Source organism: Miniopterus schreibersii (assembly GCF_964146895.1).
Source record: "Miniopterus schreibersii genome assembly, chromosome: 1".
NCBI classification, from domain to species: Eukaryota; Metazoa; Chordata; class Mammalia; order Chiroptera; family Miniopteridae; genus Miniopterus; species Miniopterus schreibersii.
Window position 1 is genome coordinate 112,322,973 of NC_138101.1, and position 26,336 is coordinate 112,349,308.

General features: G+C 36.2%; 1 protein-coding gene across 11 annotated transcripts in view; it reads left to right on the forward strand.

The window, feature by feature from the left end:
* PARD3 (par-3 family cell polarity regulator) overlaps positions 1-26,336 on the forward strand; it is a 725,159-nt gene that overhangs the window by 329,057 nt on the left and 369,766 nt on the right. For all 11 annotated transcript variants that reach the window (XR_013998161.1, XM_081128409.1, XM_081128408.1 and 8 more), the window contains exon 5: positions 13,509-13,640. Coding sequence is in view for 10 of the 11 variants with exons in the window: in XM_081128409.1 (XP_080984535.1) it covers positions 13,509-13,640 (132 nt within the window). In the remaining variant the exon portion in view is untranslated. The remainder of the gene's footprint in view (positions 1-13,508; positions 13,641-26,336) is intronic.

A 26,336-nucleotide genomic window follows, 5' to 3' on the forward strand; every position in this document is an offset into this window, starting at 1 on the left:
AAATATGTAGCACTTTCTAAAATATTTTAAAATTGTTTCAGATTTAAATTTGCCTTTTAGAGTCAAGCAGCATTAGTCATATATTGGTCTTTCTCTTTATTATAGTTTTAGAAAATCAACCAGGCTCTTCAAGATATAATCTGACCTGAATGTTTACGTTCTGCTTTTTTCTTATACTCTTGCCCTTGGTTGAAGTAGTAGACTGAAAAATGGGGGCCCATTTTCTCTATTCCTGACATTTACTGATAGTGGAATGCTTATGGCTATAGGACAATTAAGTGGCCATGTTGGCTTTTATGAAGTACTGTGCAAGAGATAAAATGGCAGCTTCTTTTCTTGCTGCTTCCCTTTTATCTCTCTCTGTTCCTCAGTTTCTCATAATGCAGGTGGAGATAACATTTTTGTAATTTGAAAAAACATTAATTTTTTCTCCCCATCTATCTTCTCCTAGTCACCATCTTATGTATGTTTTCATAGGCTAAAGTAAATAACCCCATTTATACCTGGCAAGAGATCATTGTAATTTAAAACAAACATTTTACTCTTAATTATTCATAAGAATAGTATTTATTAATGAACCAACTATCTCTAATATAAGTATAATTTGTGATTCAAGATTATGTAATGGTTTTGCCCTATTTTATCTACAAGAACTCAGGAGCCACTTTTCTGTGAGAGTGGACCACTGTGTAGTAATGGCTGGATATGAGAAATGACCCAATAAATCATAGTCCCTGGTTAGTTCAAGAGTCAGAGGTTGGAAATCCCATTACTGAGAAATTGGGCATTCAAAGTGGGCAGTTATAACCATGGGAACTGTTTTAGTCATCCTAATTGCTGCAGAACATTTGTCACAACTTCTCTAAACCTGATTCTTCTTTTAGACAGTAAGAGGTTGAGCTGTCTGTTCTCTAGGTTTTTCCTTCCAGCTTTAGAATTATGTATCTGAAGTTTCTCATGGCTTTCTGAACTATTAGAGTTCAACAACTGGGGAAATTCGTTCAAAGAAGTAGCCTACATAAGGCTGAGGTTTTCGCTGGTTTGTCTTTTTTGTGTGCTTGGATTTATAAGCAGATACTGTGGCTTCAGACAAATCTGTGATGTCACCTCTGGAAAAATCATGGCCTCTTTAAGTTTACCTGCTTCTGTGTGAGAGATGTGACCTCTCATATCAGATCCCTTTAAGTTTATGGCCCAGTGTGGATCCGTGATCTGCGGGTGGTTTTTCTTATTTGATATTAAGACTTTTAAGAAGGTACTTGCCAGTTGTAGGTTGTGAGATAAAACTAAAATGTTATGCTTCTGGGTTTGTCAAGATATCAACCTGAAGGACTTGCTTTGTAACAGGTAACTTATTTGCAAAATTAATCATAATTCTCAAATGTGTACCTTTCTATTAAAGATTTCCAACATGATCTTTTTTCTGGCATATTGAGCATTTTTGAGTTTTCCACTGATCTAAGTGTAATTCTGTGATCTAGAAGCTATTGAGCATTTATCATAAAGATTGGAAAAGAATGAGTTCAGTTTTTTCAGGACAGAATGAGTTTTAAGAACTATTTACCCATTTCAAAGGGAAAAAACTAATAAAATTTGATGTACTTGGTAAGAAATTTTATTTTGTATATTAATAAAAAGAAAATTTGGGTAAATTATTTTCAATTTATGCTACTAATTCCTGTTTAAAACTTATACTCACTTTATAAAGAAGATAAAAATGGATATATAAAAATAAAATATTTATTTCTTATGAAATTTCAGATACAGAGGTAATAAAATAAATGTTTTGGCATTCAAAAGCTCAGTATTTTGACACTTTCATTTAAGAATTTTTTAAAAGTTACAGTTTTTAAAAGTTTAAAAAAGTGTAATCAGTGTTTTGTTGCAAATTCTAGCACACATTAGTAACCTGTATGCCCTTCATTAATGATATATAATGTACTAGTAGCCAAAATATTGTTTTGACAAAAATGTCTGGATGTTAGAATTTCCTCTTTGTCTTATCATAGTTCTGCTCAGAACTAGGAACAAATTTATAAACATGTACTCTTTTCTTTGTCTCTTCCACCCTTCTTATTAATGATTTAGAATGTGGAAGAAAACAAATATAAAGAAGGAAAGTGAGATGTATACATTTACCAGTCTTTATGCTCATTTATAAGTAGGAGTTACAGCCAGTGTGGAAATTGTCTGCCCTCAGATGAATAACATTAGGAATTACATGTAGGACACTGATCACCGTGAATTTCAAATAATGCTTTTCAGTTCATTACACTTCAAAATAGCCACAAATCTAGGATAAGTGATGATTACTGTGTTTGGAATAAACTACCTTGTTTCTTTATTCAAAAAAATATCTTAATAGGCATTGGACTAAAGGGATAGGTACAGTCAGACTTTTTGCCTTCATTTACAACTTGGTTATTGAAACTGTTGTTTTTTGGGAGTCAGTTTATCCTCCCCCCATCTCTATCTCTCATTTATTGTTGTTACTATTTTTAATCCTCACTCGAGGATATGTTCTTATGGATTTTTAGAGAGAGAGAGACATCGATGTGAGAAAAACACTGACCGGTTGCCTCCCGCACTTGCTCCACCTGGGAATCGAACCTGCAAACTTTTTGGTGTACGGGGCAGTGCTCCCAGCAACTGATCCACCCTGCCGGGGCCTCATTTATTATTTAAAGGATGATTTGAAGGTTAGAAAAGTACATTGACCATTTATCGTTGGTCAGAACATTTATCGTTGTTATCTTCTCCTAAGCTTTATCCTTGACGTTGCTTCCAAGGTCATGCTCCGATATAGTTATCAGGAGGCAAGAAAAAAAGAAACCCTGGCCCCAGAGAGGGGAATGGGTCTTCTACTTGAACCAGCAATGTGATTGCTGATGATTTTAACAAACTTCATGTAATTAAAAATAAATTAACCTAAGCCATAGTTAATAATTTCACTTCATTGTCATAATTTCAGCTTAGACATCCTGAAAATATATATATTTTTGGATATGATAAATCAGCAAATTGGACTCTCTTTAGCCACAATTGAAGATTGACAAATATTATAAATTTAATATCTGAAAACCACATGGGAATATTTGAAATTATAGGATGTATAGAAGGTGTTAAAGTGAAATTTATATGCATTGAATATTTAGTATTTCAGAACATAGCATGTTAAAAAGTGTTTGGAATTTTTGCATTGAAACAAAGTGAGGCTTTCAAGATGGAGGATTGAGTGGAAGCTACACTGACACTCTCCCAGGACCAAACTGGAATTACAGCTAAAGTAGAGAAAAAAACATCCTGAATAATCAACTGAAGACTACCTGGAAATCACTCTCATAACCCAGGACCTAAAGTGGAGACTGTATAGAGACTGGCTGGAAGTGTGGAGGCATGAGAGGGCTGTCTGGGCTCCCACAGGCAGCACCTGAAGGTCTGGAGGTATATCTCAGCTGTGGGGGATTCCCACTGAGGACTCTGGGGTCTAAAACCCCAAGCCCAGAACACCAGAACTGAGAAAGAGTCCCACATAACATCTGGCTAGGAAAAGTAGCAATGTTTCTGTCTACCAGGGAGAGAAGGCTGGAAATGCAGACACCCTCTTATGGGGCCAAAGTACAAAGTTTCGTGTGCAGGCACTCATCTTGGGCTCCGGCAGAGGAAGGGCAGAGTGGACTAGAGCTATGTGAGAAGAATCAAGGGATTTAGGCTTTGGAGACAGAACTCAGAGGGTGGCAGTCTGGATTCTTGTGCTCAGTCCTTCCCCAGTACAGCAGAGGATATCTTAGCCAGATGTTTGCCAGTGAGGCAGCTTTTATCTGAGGTAAAGAAATTGCCTCACTCACTGGAAAACCTCTTGCCCTACCCTGTGGAGTTTACACCTTGCTATGGCGTACAGCCTGAGGCTCATTAAAGATTAAGATCAATCAGCCTGGAGGCAGAGGCAGACCCCTGGTTGCTTTGAGTCTGTGCTTGATCAGTTTCTGGACCCAGACCTTGTAAAAGCAGACTTTGGTGTGCATCTTGGTCCTCTCCAAATGCACCCAGCCCCCAGCAGAGGAAACTACAAGCCATTGGTTGTTGATACCTCCCAACAGGCTACTCAAGGCCAGTCACAAAAAGCATCTAACATTGGCCTGCATCAGAGACCCTCCAAAAAGACTGAGAGTCCTAGCAGGTCCACCTAATACATAGAAAGAAACCCAAATAGGCAACCATAATTTGGAGACAAAAGAACAAGCCCCAAATGAAAGAACAAGAGAAGTTTCCAGAAAAAGAGCTCAGTGAAATGGAGATTAGTAATCTATCAGATATAAGAGTTCAGAATGCTGATTGTAAGGATGCTCAACAGCAAGAGAAAGTATATGGAAACTATGAAGGATGACATAGCAGAAATAAAGAATACGTTGGAAGGAATTAACAGCAGGTTAGAGGAAGCTGAGAATCAGATCAGTGAATTAGAAGATAGAGTAGGAAAAAGTCACTCAATCAGAGATCCAAAAAGCAAAACCAGCTAAAAAACAGGAGGACAGTTTAAGGGAGCTCTGGTTCAACATGTAATGTAACAGTATTCACATTATAGGAATAACCAAAAGAGAAGAGAATAGGCAATGGATACAGAATTTTTTTGCAGAAATAATGGCAGAAAACTTCCCTAACCTGGTCAAGGAAAAAGTAACACAAGTTCAGGAGGCACAGAGTCCCAAGCAAGAAGAACCCAAAAAGGCCCATACCCAGACACATCATAATTAAAATGCCAGAAAGTCAAGACAAAGAGAGAATCTTAATGGCAGCAAGAGAAAAGCAATCTGTTAAGTTACAAAGGAGCTCCCATAAAGCTGTCAGCTGATTTCTCATCAGAAACTTCACAGGCCAGAAGGGAGTGACATGAAGTATTCAAGGTAATGCAAAAGGAGAATCTGAGACCAAGACTACCCTATCCAACAAGGCTATCATTCAAAATAGATGGTGAAATAAAGAGCTTCTGAGACAAAAAAAGGCTAAAGTTATCACCACCAAACCAGCATTGCAAGAAAAGTTGAAGGGACTGCTATAATAATAATAATAAACAGAGAAACATAGGCTTAAAGAATTAAAATTGCAATCAGTAAGGACTTTTAGGGAGAGATCAACAGAAATACAGCCATAGTTGGGGACTTAAACACCCCAATGACTTCACTGGATAGATCTTCCAGATAAAAAATCAACACAAAAACAGTGACTCTAAGTGGCACACTACATCAGATAGGTTTAATTGACATTTACAAAACATTTAATCCCAAAGCAGCAGAATACACATTCTTTTCAAGTGCACATGGGTCATTCTCAAAGATATACCATATGTTAGGACCCAAATCAAATTATAGAAGTTCAAGAAGATTGAAATCATATCAAGCATCTTGAATCACAGTGGCATGAAATTAGATATCAACTACAGTAAAAACACTCAACTATGTTCAAACACATGGAGGCTAAATAGCATGTTATTAAACAATGAAGGAGTTACCAGTAAGATCAAGAAAGAAATAAAAAACTGGATTGAAACAAATGAAAATGAACACACAGCAACCCCAAATCTATGGGACACAGTAAAAGTAGTCCGAAGAGGGAAGTTCATAGTACTACAGGCCTACCTTAAAAAGCAAGAAAACTTTTAATAAACTATCTAACCCTAGAACTTAAAGAATTAGAAAGCTTCCCTTTGAAGTCATCCAGACCAGGGCTTTTGTTTGCTGGGAGTTTTTTTTATTGCTGCTTCAATTTCAGCAGTTGTTGTGGCCTATTCAGGTTTTCTGATTCTTCCTGATTCAGTTTTACATGATCTCACTCATATGTGGAATTTAATAAAATAGACTGAGGAACAAAATTGATCCAGAAACATAGAACATGGAATAGGCTGATGAATCCCAGTGGGAAGGTGGGGGCGGGGGAGACGGAGGGGAGAGATTAATCAAAGAACTTATATGCATATATGCATAACTCATGGCCACAGACAGTAGTGTGGTGAAGGCCTGGGGTGATGGGTGAATGCAGGTTGGGGAGGGTCATGGGGGGGGGATGGGAATATCTGTAATACTTTCAACAATAAAGATTAGTTTTGAAAAAGAAGAAACAAAGTGAAAATGTAGCTGCATTTCTTATGCTAACATAGACATATCCATTATTCCTGTAATGTTCATGAAATATTTTATATTTCTGCAACATAGGAATGTGAGCTTGCCAAGAAATCTGATTATCAGCTGAATAGCTGTTTTTGAAAGATAAAGCCTTGGAGTTGCAGCTTAGCATGTCAGGAATAAGCCTTTATCCCAAGGCATTGGTAGGTTCTTTGTGATTTTATTGAAATGTAGTTGGCTTAGGGGGCTAGTGGATAGTTATTTTCCCTACCCTGGAAAAAGTGTACTCCACAGCCAGGCTACACCTACCAGGGATAAGTCAATTAATATGCATTTCTCAGCCTGTGTAGCTTTTGACACCTGATGATGTGTCAGTACATTTAGATGATAAGAAAAATCCCTGATCATGACAGGAACATCTGTTTTTTTCTGGCAAGAGGAAAAGTTTCTAACCCAATAGCAGAGCTGAGTGGAGCAGCCCTAAACGTAGAGGATTAAAGTTGTATTTTAAAAATAAAGGAGTAATTCCTTATGGTATTATTATTATTATATAATCTTTAGGTATATAAAGATTATAGCTTTATTGTAGCAAGTTATATTTTGTAGTAAATTTAATGATCTTTAGTATTTTACATATTGGTACTGCTGATAAACTTTTATAATTCTAAAGGAAAAGATTTGTTTTTGCTTTGAAGTTTATCAATATACAGATTAGAGGCATTAATTTTTTCACAGAATGCAATTGATTTGAAATCACATACTGCAGTTTATTATTAAATACCACTGTAACTTGTTTCAAAAATATTAATGGCAAAAATTTTTATTGGCTTGGTTTTCCCTTCTTTAGGTTATGAAATATAGGTTTTGCAAATACATTTAAGTTAAAAAATGTTGACTTTTTTATAGTTGACTCTAGTTTAATTAATGAATAATGTAGATAGTCATACATAGACATAGTTAAGACTACCTTATTTTTAAAATAATTTACACCAAAATATGTCTCCAGGTTGAAAATAGAATATACTGTAGACATTTCAGTTGGAAACAGTTAATATAGTGAAGTATATGTTGTGAAGTAGAAAATGTTTGGAAAGTTATGATGTTGAGTGATGCACTCATATTGTACATACAGAATTATAGCTTTATAGGACTACATTCTCTATATGCATTTGGCCCAACTTCAGACAGAATTGTCAGCAAGAGCATAGCTGAAAGGCAACTAATACCTCCATGACGTTACTAGCAAAATAATGTATATGTTGTATTGCGATTAATAATATATTTTAGAATTTCTTCGCTTACCTGAAAATGACTGAAGACTACTCCAATTTACTTTTCACATATCACAAATAAATTAATATATGAATTCATTATTGACTTTACCAAAACAATGTTGAATTAGGAAAACATTTCTATTATAATGTCTTCATGTCAGTTTTATTTTTTTAATTAACTTCTCAGAGTTGATTCTAAGAATAAAAAACTAGAATTTTTTCGGAGGAGTTCACCATTTATGTGATTACCCTGTGGTGGTCTGCTGCATGAATTACATGTCATAATTGATGTAACTAGAGATATTCCACACTGCTTTTTAGATGCAATTGGAAATAATCACATTTTCCACAGACTTTGCCTACTGGAGGTATGACATTCAATTGAATAGGCACATAACAATCGTATATATCTTTTAGTGTAAATCTGAAAATCTTATTACATTTTCACTGAAGTTTATCTTTATGTCTTTTAAGGCAGTCCCTTATCAATATTTTAAACAACTTCTAGAAATGTTCTTTTAAAGTGTTAGTATTATGAAACCATGTGAAAGTAGAAAACAGTATATTCAAGAAAAGCCATCTGTGCTGGTGTAGGCCACTGAGCTTAAGTGCTTGAGTGGAAAGGTGATATACTGCCTGGGTTTCTCTGGAATAGTGGAAATAGTAATTTAGAAAATTAACTAAATTATAAGTTAGAACTCTAATTAGAAGTAAAATTAGGATGTAGTGCTAACGAAAAGCCTGACATTACTAGTTCTATTGAGAATCAGGGAATGCTTTTTAGAAAAAATAGCCTTTGAACTGTGGGTTTAAAAGTGGTATTTTTACAGAAGAAATGTTCTTGGGAGTCTAGGTTCAGAAAGGTTAGTGAAGGTCAAGCACACTAATCACACTTGTCTACAGGTTCCTCTGGTCACCCACAGTGCTTGTCCCAGGTTTGATGTGACCTAACATACATTTTTAGAAAAGTTCTTTGCAGGACAGTGGCATAGAACATCCTGGGAGAGAATTAGACTGAGTCAATGTCCAATAATTTCAGATAAGAGACAAGTTGATCCTGAGTGGTTGATGGTCAAAGTGTGAAATCTTGGCAAAGAACAGTGGATTACTAAGACCTACCACCTATTGGGATTAGAGAGGAAGGAAATTGTTGAAGAGGATTATGAATATATATATTTAAATATGTCTTTATTGATTTCAGAGAAAGGAAGAGAGAGGGAGAGAGAGAGATAGAAACATCAATGATGAGAGAGCCATTGCTTGGCTGCCTTCTGCACGCCCCCTACTGGGGATCGAGCCCACAACCCAGGCATGTGCCCTGACCAGGAATCAAACCTCAATCTCCTGGATCATAGGTCAGTGCTCAGCTGCTGAGCCACACACTAGCTGGGCATAATATTTTTCATTGATAGGTGGAGTTCCATTTTGAATCTGTTGATTTTGAGGTATCCTTGGGGCATCCTGTTGGAAATTTAGATCATGAATTCAGAAACCTGTGCCTGGAAGTTGTCAGGGAGGAGACTTTGAAATTGTACACTTTTTGAGCTTGTCTTGGGAGGCAGTAATAAGCAATTTATAGAAAGGGGGTATAAGAACCATTGAAGGGAAGAGGAATAATGGCAGAGATTCAAAAGGAATCAAGTGGAAGTGCCAGTAGCATACTGGATTCTCAACACCCAGAATAGGGAGACATTTGTGGCATCTGGTCTCTTCAGTTTAAAGATATTTTCCTCTTTTTCCCTTTATCACTGTGCAACCAACCAGGTCAGTATTAACTTTTTACCTAACAGTTTTAGCATCCATTGATTATCTTTGACTGAATGAATCATTTCATTAGGAATTGAAAATGGTGATTTTTGTAATTTTATTCTACTTTCACTACTTGGCATTTTTCTGTAAAGACAAGCTTTTCCCTCATTTACTGACACTGTTGGCTTCTCTAAAACAGTTTCTGTTAGATGGGCCAGGTACAGAAACCCAGGTACAGACATCTGGGTGCAGAGACTGACCAGGGCAGCAAGACTCCTAGCAAGGGGCAAAACTGGGAAAACAAGAACCTTGGTCCCAGGGTTACCTGTCTCCCCTAATATGTCTCTGGTCATGTGATTTAGACCCACTGAGCCTTTCCTCCCTAAAGATAACATCTAGGCCTCAGTTGTACTTCAGCTCCAGGCCCAGAAAAGCAGCAAAACCAGATAAGTGGTGCAGTGGCTGCCTCAGGACCAGATATACATTGACTGATGACCTCCTGTCATGGCACTGACCAATCCCTGAAAGAGCACACCTGGAAAGCTGATGAATATTCTATTAATACCCTCCCCTAAGATTTCCACTTGCAAGGAAGAGATAAATAACTCAGGACAAAGGACGCAGTGCTAACTCCCCATCACGGGATCAGCCATCACCATCTTCTTCCCTGTTCTTTCCTCCAAGGGGACCCCACGTGACTTGCAACCAGGGGAGCAATGGGCAGGGGCAGTTCATCCCAGGCTTACCCCCTGAACCTGTCTCCAAGGCCCCCTTCTTTCTCTCTGACTTCCCAGTGAGCCAAAGCAGCCCAGCCTAGGCTCTCCTGTTGCTTCTTCTATGCTCTTCCTTGTTTCACTGTCCCTAGTATACTTCTGCTCCTATCATGGACCCCATGTCCATTGACTCAGTGCTATATCACCCTTCCCTTTAGATATCCCACATCCCCTTTCCTTAAATAAATTCAATTTTTCTTTATTCACCACCTGAGATGGCCATTTAGCCTGCCTGTGCACCACCAACCTTTAACCTTTCAGCGTCTGTTGAAAGTCAGAATATATTTTTAATACTTTTTCTTTAATTATTCATTTTCAAAGTAAAGAGTTAGTGTAATAATCACCTTAGAGGAGGAAAATGAATAGAATAGCCAGGTTCCTCGCCAATGGTAGTTAGCCCCAAGGTCCTTGACATAACAGTTCTCCCTGTGTTTCTTCATACTTCCAACCCCTTTTGTCTTGTGGACATTTAAGATTCTGTCATTAGTAAGTTTATGTTCGCTTTATGACTTATTTGAATTTCTCGGTAAATTTATGGACTATTATATGAAACAGTTTTGCTTTGTTCTGAAGTTATCATGCTCAAATTTTAAGGAGGGTCTCAGTATTTGGGGATATGTAAGCTTTAGGTTTTTTTATTTGCTTCACTCTTTTTTTGGACTTTGTCTCTGTCCTCTGTTTATCATTTCTGTGTTCCTTTAGGCAAGCTCAGTCCCCAAATTTGGGCCTGGAGCAGCATCCAGATCTTATCAGCATTCTTCTGCACTCAGGGTTATGCTCTGTCACAGCTTTCTTGAGCTGCTCTGACCAGAAATTTACCAAGTTTTTCTAGTAAAAAGTATTTGCTCCTAATGTTTAATGCTACGATTGAGTTTTAAAAGTCTATTTTCTGTAGGTTAATTAAAAAAACAAAGTTTCATGCTAAATTTCATATTGGTAAATATGTATAAGTTTTCATGTCACAGTATTGGCATAGATCCAAGACTCTAAATTTATTGTTAAGTTTTATTCTCTGATGGGACTCAGGAAGGAAAAAACAATATTCTAAACTATTGCTAAGGTCTATACAATGCAAACCTATTATATTACAGTTTACTGTGTTTATATTCACTACTCGTAGTTAAGGTAATGCAGAATAAGAATCAGTCATGTATAGATGTACAGACAGCCCATCCTTAACAAAGTTATTAAGCTGAGCATTTTGGTGCTTCTCTTGAAGTGGGGCTTTGATGTAAGTGGGTTGAAGTCAGGTTTACATTTCTAATTTGTTCTTGTAGGAGATACTTAGATTTAGTTATTGGACTAAAATGTTTGAGTTTCCTACCTTATTGTAGCCTTCTCATTTCTTTTCAGAGCATTGAAATTAAGTTTTACAGTCTGATAGCCAAAGCAAGTTGTTTAAGCTGTTATTTAAAAGAAACATTCTATTGTATGGTTGCTCTGGGACATTTTATCTGATCAGCGTGACAAAAAGTGTCTCTCAGGCCACAAACAAAGGAATGAATGGGAGTCACTTAACCTGGCGTTGTTAACACCTCAGGAAATTTTGCTGTGAATATTTTACTGTTTATTTTTTTGCTTTTGTTGCCAGTGAAGTGGATGTTTAGTACAATTTTAAAACATAAAGAGGCCATCAAGTGTGCTGATGTTGCTAAGGCTGTAAAAGGACTCATGAAACAATGATCACAAGCAATTGAAGAGCTAGAAAAACTGTTGTTGATTTGGGTAAACAAAAGCAGTTATCCAGTGACAGCATTTCAGGGGCAGTGATATGTGAAAAAGTCAATGAGTGCTGAAAGTGATTCATTAAGGCTAGTAGGGGGTTCAGTAAATTTAAGAAAAGGTTTGTTTATAGATTAAAGAGTACATTAGACATGTACTGTATATAATAAGAAAGGTTAAAACTGGGAATCATTTGGAGGTCTGGAATGGATTAATTCAATTTACATTATTTCTAATGGGAAAAATGATTTGATTTTTAACAAATCGCTTCTCCAACAGCCTTCCGTAATGAATTAAGTTCGAGAATTGAGGTTACACTGTACTTAGTAACTAACTAGTTATTTTTTTATTTTTATTTTTTTAAAGGAAATCAATTTTTTGGTACTATTTACTTATACAATCAGTTTTTCAGGTTGTGTCACATTTTGTCAGGGTTACTGGATACAGGGGATGAATATCATCTACAAGTCAAGTTGAAACTGACAATTGTGGATTGTGACAGAAGATTATTAAAGAGTCTCAAGTTATCACTCTAGCAGTGGAAACAACTTTTGTCTCTAACAGCTTAAAGATATCACTGTCATAAGTGTTACCGAGGAGATGTTGAGGAAACCTCGGTTCTTGTCTTCTTGAAGGAAAGATTTCCATCAAGAGACAAAGTGTAGAAAAGAAAGCAAGAATTTATTGGCCACAGCAAAAATATATTTAGGATGGTGAAAGAAGGAAGGATATGGAAGATGCAACAGGAGAGCCTATGCTGGGCTGCTTTGTCTCACTGGGAAGTCAGAGAGAGAGAAGGGGACAGGTTCCAGGACCTTGGAGACAGGTTCAGGGGGCAAGCCCTGGCAGGGGCGGGGAATGAGCGCTGGGATGTTCATTTTTGGGGGTTTTTAAAAGCTGGGTGTTTAAGGGAGGATCAATAGACTATTCATCAGCCTTATGCTGATATATGAAAATGAAGTTTATTCTCTTAACTTCATTCGTCCTTGAGTGTGGTTGGCAAATGGCACTAATTGGATTTCTGTTATCTGACTCCCTGAGTTAGGGTGATTTAAGCTACATACCCTCTGGCTAGAGAGGAGAAATCCAAACCATTTACCCTTAAGTATGTCCATGGTTTAGGGAAGGTAGGATTTACTGGGTGGCTGCAAACTGCTGTTTAACAGTCTGTCCCAGTTTCCCTATTCTGCTTGTCCTGGAATTTTTCTAGCTTCATAATATACTGTAACAATAAGCATGTTGGGGTGAATAGTTATGTGTCTATTATGTACCATGTATTGGGATAGACTAATTTTTTTCTTTACTTGATATTTGAATTAATGCTTACAAATAGCTTGTGAAGTAGGTAACAGAACAGCCCAGAGGGTATTTCTCTTGCCCAAAGTCATAAAACTACAAAGATCTAAACAGGGAGCCAAATTCATTAGTCTTCTATATTTTAAACATTTTTGGTAAATTATAGAAAATACCTCAAAATATTATTATAAGATTGGAAAGAATAAGAGAAAAAAACAGTAAAAGTTTTGTATGGAAATATTTTTTTGTTTTTTGGTGCATATATACTTGGCTTAGGGAGGTTGATTTGTGAGAAAATGCAGAGTATCTCACACACACACAACACACACACACACACACACACACACCCCTCCCTTCCTTGCTGTAGTCATTATTCTCCCTTATCCTAAGTATATGACTCCGTCTCTCAGGCCTAATCTAGATGAAATGTCCTCAATGAGCTATTTTGTGTAGGCTTGTAAAAATATTTTAAATACGTGAAATCATTTTTCTGCTGCTTTTGACAGAACAGGTACCTCATTAATTTGCAGGGTCTGGTTTTTTTACAACACACCTTTTTGTTTCTTTTTGAATAGAAAGATGAAAACTATAGAAGCCTCCCCCGGGATACTAGTAACTGGTCTAACCAATTTCAGAGAGACAATGCTCGGTCATCCCTGAGTGCTAGTCACCCCATGGTGGACAAATGGCTGGAGAAGCAAGAACAGGTAACTTAACATTCTTTTACAAACATTTTTGGTATAATTTCCTAACTCATATGCCAAAATATGTTTTCCTCCATTACAATGATGATTAAATGTAAATTATTCTAACAAACTTTAGTTAAGTACCAGGCTCTGTGTCCGAGTTTGTCTAACATTAATGTAAAATATTTCTGTTTTGGTACCTGAGCACAGATTTCTCATAAACAGTTATCAACATTTGCTGTAGATTGTGAAACATCACGACTTCAGGATTTGTTACGGTGGCCAAGCCGCAGATATTTGGCAGTGAATAAAGCAATTTATGAGTAGGCTTTCAAGACCACTCATGGATTCTTCTCTTCACTTATAGGCAGTAAGTCAAAGGACCTGAAGAGGCAAATTAAAATTTCGTTATACCCGATTTCACTTTATGAGAGAAATATGTGCTACAGTGTTGTTTCAGAATTTAGATTATTTGTCAGGTTTGGGGACTTATCCTTTCATGTGTCAAAGACCTATTTTAGGTTTATAAGTTTTTAGAATTGTTTAGCTCACTCTGCATGGTAGCCACTTGTAATTCATGAAATTGGAATTGTTTACCAGTATTAATACCCACTCCCTGTCTCCGGAAGGATTGTTTACAAAGTTGTTATATCACTAGTAGAGAGGCCTGCTCTTCATATGAAGACTAAACATTTATATGGTAAGTTTTGTTGTATAAAAATAAAATTCTTCCAGTGTTTTTTAAATTTTTTAAAGTCTTAATTATTTATTGTTAGCCACAGTGGGAATGCCAGTGTTTTCTTTACAGTTTAAATAGTTTTGATGTTAAAAATTCACTTGATTGGTTATTTCATCAGTTATTTTCTTAAAACATTTATATGGATGGAAAACTAGGTGAGTACTCAATGAGAGAATGTATTGTTGTTTATCTGTTTCAATAATTTCTAAAATTATTAATAATTTTGTTGGCTAGATACTGGAATGGCTGTTTTTCAGTTCAGATTAATGATACCAGTGGAAAGAAATCCTAAGTGTTTTACTTAATTAATCTCAGACTATGTTTTATAGCGTAAACTGTTAGGCTTGTTAAGGAGGAACACACAAGGCCAGATGAGAAAGTAAAGGCAATTTTATTAGGGCATCTGAATACAGATGGTTAAAGCATCTAAATACAGATGGGCTGAGCTCCAAGTGGCATCAGTACGGAGTGGTTGGGGAGCAAGTCTTTTTATAGGGTGTGGCATGCATGAGGTTTTTTTCTGAGCAGGAGTAGAAAGCTATTGAATGTAAGGAACAGATTGTTGCTTGAAATAATTTCTCATGCAGGGAGTGAAAATTGTAAAGCTTAAGGAACAGAATGTGGCTAGTGAAATGAGCTTACCTAAAGTTCACATTCTCATGCAGGGGGAGGGGTGATCCCTCAGGAACAATTAAACTTTTGTCCAAACCTAACAAAACCTAAAATATTTTGTGTATGTAGGATGTTCTAATATGAAACTATTACAAAGGACAGTTTGACTTTGATACTGCTGGTGGTAAGGCACAGGCACTGATTTTTATCCTGTAGTAAATGTTAGCATACAAAAACATTGTGGGATTGAAGTAATTTTGAATCATTAAAAATTCATGGAAGTTCTACTTAGGAAAAACAGAATTTTCTCAAAAAATACAGATTTTAAAGTAATTGGTGCTATTATTTCATTATCACTTTGAAGAAATTGTTTTTAAGGTTTGGGTAGTTTAGCCTGGGCTGGAGTCAGACCTGTTGATTGTCAGCCATCTACTGCATATGAGATTTGACATGAGATTCAGGCACGTTGGTAAACTAGGCCATACCTCAGTTGACTCATTTATCAAGTGGAGATAATCATAGAACCTGCCTCAGATAGTTGCTGTATCAAGTGATGTAATACCTGCAAAGGAGCTAGAATCATGCCTGGTTAAAATTGTCTGCTGATAACAGAAAATCTAGATTGCATAATAAGGAAACATTCATTACTCATTAACAAGAAGCCTGAAGGAAAGGAAGGCAGCAGCTGAGGTGTTCATTTGCAGCTCAGTGACCTCACTGGGAATCCCGATTCTCTACCTCTTCCAGAAGCCTTCACAAAACTCCTTTACTCTGTGCTCTCAAGCTTGTCCTTTCCTGCCAAAGACCCAATCATCATATCCTTGCACAGAGGAAGAGGAACAGTGCTTTTTTTGATGTGGGGTATTGCACTACTTGCCTGCCCAGTTGTAAATCAAAGGGAGTAAGAGTAGCAGTCTTGGTTTAGACTAATTGAGCTTGACCTCCTGGAGCTGGGGGTGGGGTGTGGCCATTTCCCTTCCCTGAAATGCAGCTGCTGCTCATTGAATGCAGTCAGGGTTCTGTTAAGCTAGAAGGAAGATACAGTTAGCTAAATATGTAAATATGACCATTTTTATTGCAAGATTAGGAGAAAAATTGTCAGCCCAGAGTTTTAAAAATATGATACATTTAATTATATTCTAAAAAGATAACTTTTATCTACTACCACGGTGGTAGATTTCTTTTTAAGGAAGTAATATAGTTTTTCTTTGTAAATTTGCGAAAGGGAGTGCATATAGACGCCACATGAACATTTTTCCCCCACAGAGACTGTCTTGATTTATTTCTGTTGAAGTTATTTGAAGTATTGGTTTCATGATAAGCAAGCTTTGTAAAAAATAAGTTCTTTCTTCATCTATGTAGTATAATATAGATGACATTAGCTATGATTCCTGAGCCTAAAACCATATTTTTCCTTGGCTTAAGTTTAAAAAATGATGATCCATTCACTAAATTCACATAAGCAAGATAATTAACTAGACTGAAATCTATTTAACTGGACAAGAATAGCAAAAACTAATCAAACCCATATTAAAACTTTGGCTGCAAGTAAGCACAGTTGTTTGGGCAGAAGAAGAGTAATGGGTTATGCTGCATGCACTGGAATTCTCTTCCAGCTATTCTCATTTAGTTGTGGATTTATTCTTTTAACTGTTCCCTATGAGTCATCTGCCTTTAATGTCCTGGTGTCTCTTCTGTGGCTTTTTTTCTAGTTTGTTTTTGCCATTAAAAATATAATAAAGAGAATGGTATCACATAGATAAAAGAATGTTTTGTATGGTTAAAAAAAATCATCCCCCTCTACCTGTAAGATTTCGGATCACTAGAGTAGAACTGATGGCTGCCTTCCTTATGCCATCTGGACTAAAGAGGTCAGTAGAGTTCTAGATTTTATAAGCCTCCAATGGTTTTGTCTTTGCTCTATTTCCTGCCAGAGTGCTTGTCTCTCATTATCTCTGTTTTTGAAGGCAATTATAACCACATCAGTTTTGCCAGTGGGGATGAAAAGGACAAAAGAGTGTGGAGAATGATGAGCTGGCAGGAACCTCTGGAAGCTGAATGTGTCTTTCTCTTTTTGTGGGATTGGTCTTACTTAAGGGAACATTGAATATTCTTTCCTTCTGTTAGAATATTGGTAAATTACACCTCTATAACCAGAGGTAGGGGATGTATCTTACTAGAACTCTGTACCAGGAAGCACTTGACTTGACGCTCAACATTTTTTCCAAAAATAGTAGTCTTTTCAGTGAGTAGTTCACTTTACTCAGAATAGTCTATAGCTGATTCCTATATCAGGTTCATTTCAGAAGGTAGAGGACTACGTATCTTTCAAAGAACATCCTTTTCTTATGTCAATCTTGTGACTTCCTTTTTCTGAGAGATCTCAGAGGAAGCACAAAGGATTTGAAAACTAAATGCGTGGTCGTTGTATTGCTTTGAAAAAGTGTTCATGTTTCTGCAATTTTGATTCTGAGACCAAAGAGACAATAAAAGCAACAAACCGCTTAATTTTGATGTTTAATGTGCGTTAAGAAATCTGAATTCCCTTTAACCATTACCATTTCCCTGATTAAGTATAGACTATAATTTAATGTTGGCAGTTAATAGGTTATATGATGACTTGTTCTTATATCCCCACTGTTTATTGCAACTAATAAATTCCACAAAAGAGGAGGCAGGGGCTTTACATTACGTGATTGGAAGAATTTAGAACCTGAAAGTAGAGACCTTAAGGGAAGTTAAACTAATTGGGAGCCTGCCATTTTCACTACCTTGTCTTGGTGAACAGGCCTGAAGCCAATTAACAGAAATAGCAAGGAGGTGCTAGGCACCTTCCAGCTGCAGGTTAAGCTCTGTTATAGGGGAATAACTGCCCTAACCTTTAGAGAAAAATTCATGTTCTAGGGTTTTTTTCATCAAGTAAAACCTTTATCTAATTGGAGATTATACTGAAGGAGGCGAACAGTGAGAAAAACTACCTTAAATGTTTGATGATGACTCAATTCAACTTTGTATCCTTGCCTACATGTCAAGTCCCAGAGTCTCAAAGCCAGGAGTTTTAGGAGCAATCTCAGTGTATTTTTTCTTATTTTATGTTCTTTTGTCACTGTCTCCAGCCATGATGCTTTTGCTTCATCCTTCTTCATGCCAAACAAAACATTCCTGACCTCATTAATTCCTTCTGAAATGAAGATGGCTAATATAGGGATTGTGTCTGTTTTTACATTAGCCTGTATTTGTGGAGTTCTAGATATTAGGATTAGAAAATAGCTGAGTGTTAAATAAATAGAAAACATTTAAATAAAATATTGCTACAGAATAAATGCTTATCATTTGTGTTATTCTCAAAAAAGAATAGTCCAACTGTTCTAAAAGTATTATCTGATACTTTTTAAACTTTTGAAAATATTTATACATTATAACTAATATTTACATAATACATTGTGAATATATTTGTAAGTAGAACCAAGGCACGGCTGCCTGCCTACATGAAAACCAAACTCATGAGACAGGTGCTGGTAAGAAAAAGGGAAGAGGTTTATTCAAGTGCTGGTCACCTGAGAAGATGGGGTTCTCTTGTCCAAAGCCCATCTTAGCATCTTAATGCAGGCAGGGATTTTTAAAGGGAGGGAAAGGGAAAGCAGAACAAAGAGATCAGGAGGATGGGCTGTGTTCATGCAGGCAGTGTCCTTGCTGGTCCTGAGATGGATCTTTAATGTCAGTAGACTAGAACTGGTCAGTGTCAGCCAAATTCCTGCGGTTGGGCAATGTATGTCAACCAAAGTCATGGGTAAGGCCTTTAAGGAAACTGTCAGTATGTGAGTTCCTTTTATCAGTTTGTTACTACATTTTATTCTAATTCGTGGTTATTCAAAATAGTGTAAAGTTTTTTATTTCCTGTTACATATTAACAAATCATGGGAAAGGTACGTTTCTATGAAAGTGTTTCATTTCTATTCTTTTTTATAATTTGAGCCCTCGTTTTTGAAGATCTAGGGCAAAAGTAAAAAAAAATAAAAAAATAGAGCCTATTTTGGATGTGAGTAAAAGGACAGTAGTGAAGAAACATTTTAAACTTGCCCTTATTTTACCTGGGCGTAGTTTATAGCAAATGATTAAGCCAGTCATTAAGTCTTTGTGGTAAGAGGTTTTGCTTTATTGTCCTTGGTGTGATGAGATGATGGATGTGGGGTGATCAGGCTATGAGTTCTGCTTTCACATGTCTCATCACAGTTGGTTTTTCCCCTGATCGACCCTCATAGGGGAAGATTCCCTTTCTTTCCCAAGTGCTTAATAGCCTTTTATTAAGTGAGAAAAATTCTCATTTCACTGACATCTAGAACCATCCAGATGATGTAGTGTCCTGAATATGAAATGGTCATACTTTCTTAATTAAAATATTAGATGATGTCTTCTTCAGAAATCTCATTATAACAGCTGCTAACTGGTAGTGAAATGGCTGCAGAGTCATCCTGCTAAAACATGCAGAAGCTATAGAAGTTTTGATGTAGGAACGAACACACAGGGCTTTGGTAGTGTCAGCCATCATTAATGGGATATAAGGTCAGGTTCTGATGCTGTTAGATAGTAACTGTAATGGGTTTTGTCTGTTTGTTTATTTTTAAATTATTTAGCCCATAGATAGTAACCAAATGACTGGGTTATCTGGTTAAAAGTAATCAAAGCCCCTGCCTTTAATTTCTAAGACTACAGTTTTCTATTAAAAGAAAGGAGCTGTATTAATATTATTTCCTAATTGGCAAACTTTTGTAGAACTTGGGCAGAAACTAACATAATTGTGTTTATCTCTAGCAACAGCAAATGTAGAAACTAAAAACATCAAGACTGTTTGAAAATTAAATTCTGTTTTTATTATAAAATGCCAGAGCTTTTCTTTATAGCAGAAATCCATCATGTTCACAGTAACACTAAAAATAAAATCAAAACAACCTTTGAAGAGAGTTGTCATTTCACCTGGCTATATTAATGCCAATAACATTATTTTATTGATCTTTGATAATAGGATGGCTGCTACATATCTTAAACTTGTTTGAGTTTTAAAACATAATGATTAAAGCATTATGTATGTGACACATAATTATTTTCCATAAGCCCTACATATTTTTACTTTTATTATCGAAGAACTGTGGACTAGAAACATCAAGTGAATAGTATTGGAACATGGGGTCATGTTGGAAATTCTCCTGAGGAGGACATACTATTATCCAGGGGAGCCTTGACAGTCACAGGCACGGAAACTTGGGGTAGAATTTTCTCCTGAGAGCTACAAGCAGCATTTCACCCTTACGTAAACTCAGCATTAAAGAAACAGTGTGAGCCTGGGGCATGTGTGCCAGGATTGGAAACCTGCCCTTCCAATGAATGGGCCTTGTCATCTGACTCTCATTCACTGGTTGTGTGGCCTTATCCAGGGTGTGTAAACCCTGCAAACTTCATTTTCACTGTGAATGAAAGGGGAAAAATAATACCTGTTTGGCAGATACTGGCTTTGTGTGTGAAAATAAGTGATGTAGCACATGTGAAAATGTGGATCGCTTTTCTGGTGTAGTGTTGTAGGCACTCGTTACATGCTACCTTCCCTTCTTTCTTAATTTTAGGTAAGAATAGGATTAGTGGTTATACCTCAACAACTCTCTCATATTGAGGACTAACTTTTTCCTTAAACAGCATTTCCTCCTTCCTTGTTGGAAATATTGTTTGGTGTGCTGGGCTGGCTCATTGTCACCCCCGGTTTGTTTCTAATATGCTCATCATCCTTTCAGGATTGGATTCTAGCTTCTATAGAATCTTACCAGAATTAGAATAAAATTTAATCTTTTAAAATCATTTCTGGTTCTTTTCTGAAGAACATAATCTGACACAAAACTATATTAGTTTTAATCTCTATGTGTCCAATTAAAATATTCACTTTTGGTTTCGCAAGCACATGTGATTTTAATGCAATTAAATCTAAGGATATTGTTTAAGAATGCTGAGTTTCTTAAAAAAGGCTGTGCTTGGCTGGCTACTTGCTAAACATCTGGCTTCCTTTCTGATATGAATGGTGTTAGGGAGGCACAGTGCTACTCATTGGCTTTTGGAGTGAGTTACGCAGTTTCAGGGGTACTCGTCAGTTCTCCTGTTCCTTTATGACTGGGCATATTATCGCTTCTTTGGCCTGTGGAGTTAAAAGCCTGCAAACAGCAGGGAAGTGAGTCAGAAATTCTACTAAGTAAAAATCTTTGGTGGTGTGTGGATTAAGCTGCACGGGAAATCTGTTAGTAGCTCATGATTTTCTTGCTTGAAAATACAGCTGCTAGAACTAGACATTTAGAGCTTGCACTGTGGATAAAGATATCCACATTCATTTTTAGCTGTGACCCTCAGGTGCCTTTTTATATTTTCATTGCATGCAGTCTTAAAGATTTTTGTTCTGAGCTGTGCGACTAAATCTGATGATGAAAAGAATTCGTATTTTGTACACTAACTCTCTTTATTCCCACCCATCTGTATGTCATTTGCTTTCTCACATTTTTTCTTTATTTCTCTGTTCAGTGAGCAGTGGAAGTGCTGTTCTTTAAAAAGTACCTGTTAAGAAATTGTATTAACATTTTCAACCTACAGTATGTTGTTCTCACTCATTTCCTGAAGCCCACCTATAGAAATAGAACCACTCGTAAGCCACTGTTAGTTTTGGAACGGTATGATCTAGGTATGTAGATAGATAAAGAGATATTTAATCAGTGTTACATAAGCTTTTTCCAGTTGTCTTCAACACGATTATATAATGGTCCTAAAAAATTTCTATTTTAAGCGCTAAAACATTTTATCCGATGGTTTTATGTTTTCTTTTCCCCTCACTGAGTCCTAGGTATATGTGTCCTGTAGTATTTTCATTAAGTCTCTATTTTTAAGAGCTGGGTTTTTTTCTTCTTTCTTTTTCTCTGTTCTTATGGCTGAAAGGAGATTGTAGATCAGCTTTAATAGCTGAACAAATTCCAAAGAAATTAAAATACTGAAAATGAGCATGAAGTTTCCACAGCCAACTCCTAATTATATTTGGAGATGTTTTCGGGTAGGTTTTGGGGTTTCATTTTGTGTATTGTCTTATTACATTCTTTTACAGAAAACATGTATTATTACTTTGACATTTTTAAAAATTTTAGTAAATCTGACTTCATCAGATTGGAAGAGTAAGCAAATTTTTTTCTTTTTCTATAAATACTGTAATTCCCAAAGTGTAAGATGAAATAGCAGTATTGATATTTATTGGAATTAAGTTAAACCCTTTGAGAAGCATAGTGTCTTCCTATCTTTAATAATCCTTAATTCTCCTAAATAATTCATTAACTGGCCCTCTTGTGACAACTTCATACTTCACTGAGAAAACAGAAACAGTATAATCCTGTGCTCCCACCGTCATTTTTAGAAGTTTGTGCTCATTGTGCCCTACCTAGTACCTGGAGAAACTCCTCTTACCTTTCACAGGGCAGCTGGCTTCCCCTATATTCTGTCAGTCTGTTTCCAACCTCTCAGCATCTTCTTGATTTCTTCTGGATTCCAGTTGATCAAGTAGTCCTGGCATGAAAGCCACCTGAGTCTTTAAAGGAGGTAGTGGGAGGGTAGGACATGCTGTGACTTTCATAACTCAGGCTTTAGTGGGACGTGAGAAAAAAAGTTCTGCCAACCTGGCTGGGCATGGCTCAGTGGTGGAACATCAGCCTAGGATCCAGGAGATTGAGGTTCAATGCCCGGTCAGGGCACATGCCCGGGTTGCGGGCTCGATTCCCAGTCAGGGGCGTGCAGAAGACAGCCGATCAGTGACAACTGTCTTATCACTGATGTTTCTGTCTCTCTCCTTTTCCCTTCCTCTCTCTGAAATCAATAAGGACATATTTAAAAAAAAAAATTCCCCCAAATCTTATTCCCCCAACATAGTCATGAATTCTCTTACCTCTAAAAATACTTTATTATTTCCATGTTAAAAATATTTAGTTATAAAATATTAAATTACTCTTTGTATTTATAACTAAAATGACAGATACTTTTTTGTTTAATTGGAGAAACACTATTTGAACAAACCATTTGATAATATTTAATATTTTATATACAATTGAGTTGAGAGTGGGATAGTTAAAATAGTCTTTCCTGAATATATTATATATTTTATTTGAGAGCTGTTTTTTGCTGTTTAAAATTTCTTTTCCCAGAGAGTTTTTGAGGTTATTTATTTTTTATTAGAATGAAGGTGAATTATACTATTACTCTTGGGACCCCAAGATTGTACAGATTTAATTTCTTTTACAGATGAATTTTCTCATTTTAGAGCAATGGAGTTTGGTACTCATATGTACAATATATAATATATGGATATTACAAACTCTTATCTACCATTAGCATTTTATACATAGTGTATGGAGTTTTGATATTATTTTCTTCATTCAGTATACTCTGAGTAAAGCTTCTCTTTTTATACATGAACATTTGGTAGAATTGGACGTTTGATATAAAATTGAGTTTTAGAAATTATTTTCAAAGAGAGAAATAATATTCTTTATTTCTTATGGAGCTGCACAAAAATTTTTAGTTAAAGGAATTGATTTTGGTCTCAGTAACACCACACAGGCTGTAGAGAGTTTTACTGTTCTAAGTTGATGATGATAGTTGTCCCTCTTCATTTATTTTCCTCTGAGCTCATTAGAGATTTGTAGAGATGAGTGATTAGAATAAGGGAGTCTTTCCTGTTACCTTGGAAGCATTGGACTATATGGGGATATATATAATAGTTTGATAACACAATAATTTTATTTTGTGGGAGACATTATTTATCTGATTTTTGCAAAGGTAATATATTCATAGTTCCAAAATCAAACATACACAGATATGCAAAGTACTGCCTTCCAGTCCCTGGCCTCCTCTCCATTTGCAACCAGTTACTAGTTTCTTGTGAATCTTTTCAAATAGTACTATTTTTTCATGAGAAAATGTAAAAATATATTTTTTTCACATTTTTACATAAATACTCTCTGCTGTGTTCTGTGTTTTATTCATTTTTTCTTAATATGGCTTGGCAGTCTTTCCATATTGAAATATAAAAGGTGTCCATTTTTGAATCATTTAATAATTTTCATTTGTATAGGTGGGCCATTGTTTTCCGGTGAGCATGTATATTGTTTACAGTGATATGCTTTTGCAAACAGTATTGCAATGAATAACCTTTGTACGTAAGCTGTTTGCATTGAGCATCTCTTGGATAGATACCTAAAAGTGAAATTATACATTTGTGGGTTTTTACAAAAGTACAATATACATTTGTAACTTTGATGGATGTTTCCAAACTGATCTGATGTTGGACCAAGTCATACTCCCACTAGCAATGCCCAAGTTCACTTTGTTACTTCACACTGTAGCATGAAGTTCCATGAAATCTCTTAAAGTGACTAGATGTGCCGTTAAAATAGTTCCCTTTACACATTCTCTAAAGCAGAAGGCGGCTGTTGACACAGTTGACCAGCATATGAGCTGAAAGTGGCTTGAGCATAAGCCACTGAATTCCACCCCCACCACCCCAGGAAAAGGAAGAATTTCGGAGGGGGTGGAGTTCTTGTTTTAGAGAGTTGCATCCATTTTTTTAGTATTTGTTCAGATGTGCTCAGAAATGCCTCAGCTGGTCTGAATTTTTCTTTTTCTTTTAGTCCTTACCTAAAAACATGCTTACTGATTTTAGAGATGGGGGGGGGGATGGAGGGGGGGCAGAGAGAGAGAAACAATAATGTGGGAGAGAACATTGATCAGTTGCCGTCTGTAGGTGCCCTGACCAGGGATTGAAAACCTGTAACCTTTCAGCATATGGGATGGCCCCCCAACCAACTGACCCATACTGGCCAGGGCTCAGTTTTTTTCTCCTTACTTAATTTCTCTGTTTTGTTCTCCCCAAACCCCTAAATTATTTGGCAGCTGAGTGAGCACTATCAGAGCTTGAATATAGGGGAGCATTCAGACCTTACAGAAAATCAATTTTTAAGTGGTAAATGTTTATTAAGATTATTTTTTTACTTGAGGGCAATATGTTAGTAAATTTGCACCAGTAATCTTATGAGGACAAATTGATAAGGATGAGTGTTAGAAATGTTTTCTTTCAGTTGCCCTGCTCGGAAAATTTTAAATAACATTTTTGTTAATGTTAAATACATACATTTTACAGAAGTCAGGTGAGATTTTCTAAAAAAGATATTTTTACCTTTGATATAACTTTTCATTCTTTTCATATTTTAAGTCTCAGGTATTTCATGTATAATTTTCTGGTATTTCATGTATAATTTTCTATTATGAATTAGAATTACCATCTTCTCCTAGAGTCTCCCCTCACCTCCACCCCCTAATCTCCTAGTTGAGGATAACTGTTCGATAATTATTCTTATTTGCATAATTTACTAGAATACAAATGAGTTCAGTGGTGGGACAGGAAAAGGACAAGATTTTTAAAAAATGATTGGTTCACTAAGTACTTCTTGAAAGATAGGAAATTTATGCATGGTTTGCAAAATAGTAACTTGTACACATAAATTCTGTTTGAGCAGACTCAATATTCTTTTCCCTCTTAGTTGTAGCTCAAGGTGAAGAGCTGTTGGATTTATTTCTATGTTAACATTTTCCCCCTTTAATGCCTTGGACTATATATAACAGCAAAAAAACAACCTACTTGAAAGTTTTCGACTTCTTCTCAGACTTTAACATGCTGTGTTGTCCTCAATCACTGGGATATATTGAAGAGGCTCAGCTTCTTGAGATACAGGATTAGTGTTGATGGAATTTGTCTCTTTGGGGTTTGACAGTTTTGGCCAACAGATATTAGTGTCTTATTTATAACCTTTCTCATTCCATGAAAGATTGTTGCCAATTTAAATTCTCTTATTCTTTTATCCCCAGGCGTTCTTTCTCTTTCTTGCATTGTTCTAATATTTCATGGCTTAGGTAAATGTTTGAGGAACCCTGGCTGATCTGAATCCTCTGTCTGTGGATGTACTGATTAGTTTAGTCTACAAAATAACTGGTTTAGATTATCATTGTTATTTCCAAACATCTCTGATTCTGATGCTTAAAAAGTTGAAATTACCTGGTTTCAAAACAAAGTATCAGAGATAGCTACAAATGCAGTGATTTCCTTCTAAATTTTGTTCTGTTATTTATAGCAATAAAGCATAGACCAGAAATGGTTACAAAAACACATACACACAGTAAGAATTAGTATTACATTAATTATAGATAGCAAATGTGAAATTTCTAAAATTGCATTTAAGTGTCTAGAAAAGTGGAACATATGTCCCCATTTAAATGTCTTTTACATTCCATGTTACATGGTTTTG